The sequence below is a fragment of the Choristoneura fumiferana genome, chromosome 16, assembly GCF_025370935.1.
Source record: "Choristoneura fumiferana chromosome 16, NRCan_CFum_1, whole genome shotgun sequence".
NCBI classification, from domain to species: Eukaryota; Metazoa; Arthropoda; class Insecta; order Lepidoptera; family Tortricidae; genus Choristoneura; species Choristoneura fumiferana.
The window spans coordinates 17,050,100-17,058,475 of NC_133487.1; the positions used below are offsets into that span (position 1 = coordinate 17,050,100).

The 8,376-nt window shown below is 39.7% G+C and overlaps 2 protein-coding genes across 2 annotated transcripts in view; one reads left to right on the plus strand and one right to left on the minus strand.

The window, feature by feature from the left end:
- The first annotated feature begins 3,451 nt into the window (after window positions 1–3,451).
- On the plus strand, window positions 3,452–7,113 carry LOC141436091 (uncharacterized). Its single transcript, XM_074098942.1, has 3 exons — window positions 3,452–3,535; window positions 4,975–5,041; window positions 6,699–7,113. Exons 1-3 carry the CDS (start codon window positions 3,473–3,475, stop codon window positions 7,028–7,030), a joined length of 462 nt encoding a protein of 153 aa, XP_073955043.1. The 5' UTR covers window positions 3,452–3,472; the 3' UTR covers window positions 7,031–7,113.
- Window positions 7,114–8,092: 979 nt separating this feature from the next.
- The window catches only part of LOC141436595 (ecdysone oxidase-like), a 17,995-nt gene continuing 17,711 nt past the window's right edge, over window positions 8,093–8,376 (minus strand). Inside the window, exon 4 of the mRNA XM_074099592.1 lies at window positions 8,093–8,119. Within this exon, the coding sequence (XP_073955693.1) occupies window positions 8,093–8,119 (27 nt within the window). The remainder of the gene's footprint in view (window positions 8,120–8,376) is intronic.

Consider the following 8,376-nt stretch of genomic DNA (forward strand, 5'->3'; position numbering starts at 1 on the left):
GTTGCCAACATTTTGTTTGTGAAGGTCATTCGACATTATAATTGAACACTAGTTGCACGCAACATCGGAATACTTTGATGCACTACTGCACACTGGACAAAAAAACAGACGGCAAAGTCTACTTCGCGTAATAACAGTCATTATAAAGTAATAAATTATGAACGTGCTGTTGAATATAACATTTATTAGCCTGCAGTCATTAAACAAGGTGTTAATTAAATAACTGAAAACCAGAAAGTAGTTTACTCAAAATCGAGAGTAGAATCGATTACACTATATTTTAAATCACGTTGTGTTTGTGTTTTTAAATCCCTTTTTAGGGTTCCGGGGCCAAAATGGCAAAAACGGAACCCTTATAGTTTCGCCATGTCTGTCTGTCTGTCTGTCTGTCCGTCCGCGGCTTTGCTTAGGGACTATCAATGCTAGAAAGCTGTAATTTAGCACGAATATATATGTGAACTGAAGTGGCAATGGGCAGGCCACATCGCTCGAAGAACAGATAACCGTTGGGGGAGAAAAGTCCTCGAGTGGCGACCACGAACCGGAAGACGAAGCGTTGGCAGGCCTCCCACCAGGTGGACTGACGACATCGTGAGAGTAGCGGGAAACCGGTGGATGCAAGTGGCAAGTTGTCGTTCATTGTGGCGTTCTAAGGGGGAGGCCTTTGTCCAGCAGTGGACGTCTTCGGGCTGATGATGATGATGTTGATGATGATATATGTGAACTATGCCGACGAAATCGTATAATAAAAAACTAAAAAAAATTTTTTTTAGGGTACCTCCCATAGACGTAAAGTGGAGGTGATTTTTTTTTCTCATCCAACGCTATAGTGTGAGGTATCGTTGGATAGGTCTTTTAAAACCATTAGGGGTTTGCTAAGACGATTTTTCGATTCAGTGATTTGTTTGCGAAATATTCAATTTTCAGTAAAATCGAGTGTCCCCCCCTCCCTCTAAAATCTAAACTGGTGGGTGGAAAAATTTGAAAAAATTCAAGATGGTAGTAAGTATATCAAACTTTCAAGGAAAACTATAACGGCTAAGTTTTTAATTAATTATTAGTAGTTTAAGAGGAAGTAAGGTATAAAATATACCTAAAATTGCAAGATTCCGTATAAAATACGAAATCCTTAGAAAAATATTACTTATTTTTGTCGTAATGGCCACGGAACCTTATTTCGGGCGTGTCCAACACGCTTTTGGCCGGTTTTTATTGTGCCCAGTCTAAAAGTTACGACTGCAACAGGCGCCAAGTAAATATCTTAGCGAGTTTGCATACTATTTCGATAATTTAATACTGGCCGTTTTGCTATCTATGTGTGATAGGGTGACACTATTTACCGGCACGGATAATACCGACATGGAAATACCGACCCGATATTTCGTGTACACGCCCATAAAGCGCCCATACAAACTGGTGCCACACGACGGCCACGCCGTACAAAATACGCGTTCTTGAATCTACATAGGCACGATGACGTCGTACACGCGTCAATGTGTGCGTAAGACACACAGGGCTGACTATCTCAAAACCTTAATAAGTGCTACCAATGACATTAAAAGGTACTTATATGTAGGTATGGCTTAGATAATGCAAATCAACTTAATCGTTAATCTGTCTGTGCATTTAAGCATTAATATTTTCAATTACAATAGATACACGACTACAAACTTAAACGAATTATTCGGTAGGAAGTTATTTCATGTATTAATCGCGATAATTTCAGAAATCATTATTTATTTAGAAAAAGGAAGTAGGTAGGGTACCGTTACCATTTCGCAAAATTATTGCTCCCGAACTTAGTGCCGTGCGGCCGTGTTTTATGCACTTGTAGTACCTACGAGTATAATCTACTCTCGTGGCCTAAGTGGCTCAAGTGTGGCCCAACTGGAGGATCGTGAGTTCAAATTTTCGAAATTCATGAGCAAAATTAAATTTTAAATGTACCTACCACGAGCTTTACAGTGAACGAAAACATCGTGATGAAACTTGCATATACCTGCGAAGCAATTCAATGGTATATGTGAAGTTCCCGATCCGCAGTATTCCCAGCAGTGGGATGAATAATACGTATATGAACACTACACAACACTGGGTTGAATACCATCTAGTATGTTGAAATATTAAGTACTTTATATCAGTAGCTCAGAACCGTTGATTACAGACCCATAAAAAGATAACAGTTTAATGATAGGTAAGCATAGTATGATATGCAAATAGTGGTTAAATTACAGTTAAGTAGCCTATTAGAGCAACCTGTGTTTAATTTGTAACATATTATTGTGTATTTAGTATTTTTTTCTTTACTTGTAAAAATCTTACTATTTAGTATATAATTACAGAACAGTGCGTTTGCTATTCTTTTGCACTAAAACGGCCTGGCGGATTTAGGTGATAATGTCATATAAATATGAGTACCAGGGCGACCGAGCTTTGCTCGGGCTAAAACTTGATAATAAGCGTTTTACTACAGATAAGACCAAGCCAGATCGATTTGTCATCCCCGAAAACCCCCACATACTAAATTTCATCGAAATCGTTGCAGCGAAGGCAACGTGCCAGGCAAAAATATATACTTTTCTAAAAGCCGAACAGCAAACACAATAAAAAAAAGTTTTGGCGGGAAAATTGACAAGTGTCCTGGTGTTTTTTTTTCGATTGACTGGACTTGGGCTTTAGCCATTTTGCTAGTAAGTTATATTGTCATTTTAAAAGTTTCGTTTAGAAACGAGATTTTTAATTTTTGCAGTCCCTTATATCTACATGCTTTATAGCAATTTGATTTTATTGGGATTACTTTAACGTTCTTAAAAATCATGTCAGAATGAAATAAACACTTACTTACAAATATGATATAATTTGAGTCTGGTACAATTTTAGTTGTTTTACGAATAAAACATTGATTTCTAGGAGTTTTTATTTCTTTTAGTGCATGTTTGAGAAAAGCACTATACAAGCCTCGGCGTGAAAAAACATGCCAGTCTCGTGTACCTATCCTATATATGCCTATACATACTCGGCCTGCAAGCCTTTCTTTCCCGGCCTCTGCAGTAATGTACTATTGCATTAAAAAGTAAGAGACTATGCTCACTATAGCACGTTTCGTAACCAACCGTCACCGTCGCTTAAAATTTCGTTCCTGACACGTTCTTATTACAGTCATGACTGATGATGTATGGTGACTGATACGGTGTAGTGGGCGTTCGCGATCACAAACATCATCTCTTTCTACCCTCGTCTTACACCGTGTCACAGAAAGAAATGGTGAAACCGATTGTGATTCCAGCATGTTAGACAATACCTCAGAATGGCATCATTGTTTCAATTATATATAGATCGATCGGTGCTTTCCTATGCTAAGTTCATCAATAAATAAGGAAACTTAATTAGAATTGTCTAAAACAACAGGTACAAGGATACATGGTAATTCCTGGCGCAACACGCACCGGTTCAGGATGCGCCGTAGTATATAATGCAATGCGCTGGCGCACAATGCAACACTTCGTCACAAGGAATCATGAACACATACGTAGCTGTGAGTATATCTATTTTCTTCAATATGTACCACAAAATAGTAAATTTTTAACAAATTAATCTTGGGAAATTTTCTACTCGTTTTGTTTTTGTTTCCAAACTTCCAATAGATTGATTTCGATCTGTTGATTGACACAAGCGCCATCTATTATCTTTGCTGAGTACTGAGTATTAAATTGTCTAGGTATGTGGTCCCGTAAAGTACTGATATGCAAAAATTCGCAAAGTAATCCATACTAATAATTATAACTGTGAAAGTGTATGAGTTTGTCCACCTTTAACGCCGAAACGGAGCGACGGATCGACGTGATTTTTTGCATAGAGATAGTTTATGGGCCAGAGAGTGAGGCTACTTTTATCAAGGAAAATGCACAGTTCCCGTGGGAACCACGCGTGATAACCAAATTCGTGGGCAAGAGCTAGTTTTCAATTTTTTATTTTTTTATATTTGACTGGATGGCAAACGAGCAAGTGGTTTGTAGTATGTTGAATAATTCGCTATAGGTAGATATAGGTGAAAAATGTAAGTAGGTAAATGACCTATTGTATGTAGTAGTGCACAGAAATTATCGTCCCTCATACACACACACACACACACACACACACACACACACACACACACAAACATCACGCCTGTATTCCCAAATGGGGTAGACAGAGCACACGAAACTTTACCGCTTCAGAGCCACTTTTAGCAATTTTAGGTTTAAAGTTTGACAAAAACGGTACAATAGTGACAGGTTGCTAGCCTGTCGCCTGCGGTATACCTTAACCTATATCCTTTGTCGCCTCTTACGACATCCACGGAAGAAATGGAGAGGTGTAATTCTAACCCGACACCACGGCACACGGGGAAATAGTATTTACTTCTATTGTTAAGTATGCACTTAATACCATGTACATGCGTACTATGTAAGTTCAAACACAAACACTGTATTGTTCATAATAGTTATTTATGTGGCTGGTGCATAATGAGAGGCATTAAAGTACGAGTGTGGTTTTATGAAACGAGAGTGTGGTTTAAGAAGGCGAGTTTCATAATAATATCACACGAGTGTTTAATGCCTAATTATGTATAGCCGCATACATAACTTTATCTAAATGCATATCATAAGTTTTCTATAATATGTTCAGATATGGCCTGTATTTTGACTTTGATTTTGACTTTGACTTTGAATAATAATTATTATCTACATGCATGTCATAAGTTTTCTACAATATGTACAGATATTATGCATTGTTAAAAAAAGTATTACCGATACTTTAATGTAAACATAAAGATGCACTGTACTTTAATGTGAACAGTAAGATACCAGGTTTCTTAATAAAGGCCATTTGATAGTCGTTTCTGAACATATAATAGGGAAGTTATGATATGCATGTAGATAAATAAATATTGAATTGAATTATACTATTACGGTTTTCTTTACGTCGTTTCAGTTGACTTTGCTGGCCGTTGTAGGCGCAAGCCACGGCAGTGCCATCGGCGGCTACGGATATGGATTGGGTAAGTGTATATTTCCGTGGGGTGCCTGGACAAGAACAGTTACCCATCTCATCTCGTTGGGTCTTAGAAGGCCACTGAAGGAAAAATACAGAAGACAAGCAGCAGCGTCTTCTGCGTACACCATCAGCGTAACACTGCGATTCCAAAGACGCCTGCCAAGCGTGGGGATTATGGCAACCCCTCCGGAAAAAACTGGCGTTTTAAAGCAGTTTTCACCAGAGGTGTGCGAGGATGTATTGCGAAGAATATGTTTTTCATGGGTTCTTCATATTGCATAGTATCGATTCGCCGAATTACACTTCGCATAACAGGTATCTCATATTTTTTTTAGCCTAATGATACTTCTGTATAATCATCACTTTGCATAGCAGAACACTCATATCGCCGAATATACTTTTGCAGGATGTTAAATAGAAGAGCATTAATAACGCCGATTTTTATATGGCATAATGGCATAGCAAAATACTAGTTTGGACTATTGTATTTACACCGAATTTTAAATAGCGCTGACTTTAACATGGCGTAATGAGTAATGACATAGTTAAAGGAACTAACAGCTACCATAAGAATGGGTTAAGGTTAAAAGTAAGGCCAGCAAAGTAAGCGTGCTGTAACAGCAACAGGCAAAGCGTCAGAACAGAACAGCAACTACATACTAGGTTGGGTTAGGTTAGAACTTCCACCACAATAGCGCGCGAGCCGAGCGAGCGAAGCGAGCGTGCCACGGCAGCGGCCAGCAAAGTGCCAGAATCTTACTGCTGCCAATAAAGGTTAAGTTAATAGAACTACAATTAAAACAACGCTGGGAGTTTTTAACGCTTCAGCATTATACTGAGCCAGTGTCAGATTCACAACCGTAATGACACATAATAATATTAATATCTCTCCGCACGGGCTAAAACTCGGTACCAAGTGATACCAAGCTAGATCGATTTTTCATCCCCGAAAACCCTACATACCAAATTTAATCGAAATCGTTGGAGCCGTTTCCGAGATCCCCGAAACATATTTATTTATATATGTTATTGTGCTTTTTATTATCATTATGCAAAGTAGTATTATGAGATATGTCTTTCTGTGTAGCGACTATTCGAACATATAAATATTATTCTCATTGATATTATGTGATGTTAATATTATTCGGCTTTGCAAAATTATGAGAAATGATAGTACTTATGAGAAAAAATGTATGCGAAAAGTAATTCGGTGATATGATGATTCTGCTAAAGGTCATTATGAGAAATGTTTTTCATTACGCCTGCGAGGATGTGTGGATGAAGCGTTTCTATTGGTTAATGAAAAACATATTCCTCTCATCCTTGCACATTGTTGGTGGAAACGCTGCTTTAGGGGGAGGCCGGCTGATGATGATGATGAGGATGATGTGTGTGTATGTGTGTGTGTGAGCTTGTAACTCCTTCACGCTAAAACGGCTGGACAGATTTGGACGAAGCTTGGTATGATGTAGATAGCTGGACTGGCTGAAGAAGAACTGAATAAGTTTACGGCATTAAATAACATGATATGATTTTAATCACAATGCGTGTTTTAAAATAGGGAAATCTGAGTGCGTGAGTCAAACTCAAAAATGGCTTGCGTTTCTCAGTAACAAGATCTATTTTTTTTTCATTTCTCTAACAATTCTTTTTTCATTTAGGAGGTTGGGGAGCTCCCATCATCAGCGCCCCAATCATAGCTCCAGTGGCTGTATCATCCGCCAACATGGTCAAGGCAGCCCCGATTCCAGTCATCAAGACTGGCCTAGCTCCCGTTATCTCCGCGCCCATCGTCTCCGCTCCTATCGTCAGCACTGCTGGCCTAGGCTGGGGTGGCTTGGGCGGCTGGGGCGGCCTCGGCTGGGGTGGCCTCGGGTGGGGTGGAGTCAACAGCTGGAATGGTCTTAACAGCTGGGGCGGGCTCGGCTTGGGCAAAGGCGTGTGGCCCAGCTCTGTCAACACTTGGGGCTATGCCAAGGGATGGGGCCACTAAAAACTGGTACTGATGACGAAGTGCAATTATCGAATATGACTTTTTTCGCCGCCAACCCTTAATAAATGCATTCACTACTTATAGTTAGTGTTTTTAATGAAATACCTATTACTTAACCATTCCTTAGCTACCAAAACCAATGGCTTAGCTCAAGTCCTCTACACCCATATGATTTTCGGCTTAGGCATCTGAAGTGCAAGGCAAAGGTGCTTGTGCAAGGTCCGCGCGGATTGCTACCACCATCTTGCTCGCTAATCCTGCCGTGAAGCAGCAGTGCTTGCACTGTTGTGTTTCCGGCGTGGAGAGTAAGACAGCCGGTAAAATTACTGGCACTTGAGGTATCCCATCTTAGGCCTCTAGGTTGGCAACGCATCTGCAATACCCCTGGTGTTGCAGATGTTTATGGGCGGTGGTGATCTCTTACCATCAGGAGACCCACTAGCTCGTTTGCCATCCAGTCAAATAAAAAAAAAAGTGGAATCGGCGAGGGTAGTCTCAGCTGGTGGGGCTGGGGTGTACTTAACAGCTGGGGTGGTCTTGGCTAGGGCGGCAAAGGCGTTTGGCCTGTGCTACTAACATTTGGGGATATCCTAAAGTGAATACAAAAAAACTAATGCTATTGGCGAAGTGTAGGTACTTATGCTAATTTGTGAATGCGAAAATAAATGTGTCTGCTGCCTGCTACCTCTTCAGTTAAACCACTAAATAAACCGATTGGGATGACATTTTGCATGGAGATAGTTTAGGACCTTGGTAAGAATATAGCATAGTTTTCATCTCGAAAAATGACCTAGTTCATACAGGATAGCAATATCCAAATTCTTTGTAGACGCAGTCGCGGGTAAATGCTAGTCGAAAAGACATTTTTCAACGCCACACACGCACATACACAGGTGTAATAAGTTTATGGTTCACCATCAATAGGTACAATTTTAAATTCTCGAATGGAACCCGCGGTTCGGTAAGCGCAGCTTAGGACTTCCACCAACGAGATGGACGGAGGACCTGTTTAAGGCCGCAGGCCGCTTCCAACCGAAGCAGCTAGAGGTCTATTAGGGAGGCCTATGTCCAACAGCAGAGGTCCAAGGGCTGATATAATGATGATAAATACTCATACTCATGCTCTAAATCGTATACAAGTTCTGTTATAATAAGTATTTATCTCATCCTAAGAAATTTACTGTTAAAATTGCAATCTCCATTAAAATTACAAGCTTCTCGGTTTTGTCTCAAAATTTAAGCAAGAACTTTATTTACAGAGTCTTTACATTTTTAATCAAGTTGAAATTCTCCTTCATCTTTTTTATTTCAATGAGATGATTCAGTAATCAACTACGGAATTTTGC

What these genes read in the sequence shown, in the direction of transcription:
- LOC141436091 (XM_074098942.1), top strand. Translation starts at nt 3,473, where the DNA reads ATGCAATGCGCTGGCGCACAATGCAACACTTCGTCACAAGGAATCATG. An exon ending in TCATGAACACATACGTAGCT is followed by an intron (nt 3,536 to 4,974) that starts GTGAGTATATCT and finishes ACGTCGTTTCAG; the next exon opens with TTGACTTTGCTGGCCGTTGT. An exon ending in CGGCTACGGATATGGATTGG is followed by an intron (nt 5,042 to 6,698) that starts GTAAGTGTATAT and finishes TTTTTCATTTAG; the next exon opens with GAGGTTGGGGAGCTCCCATC.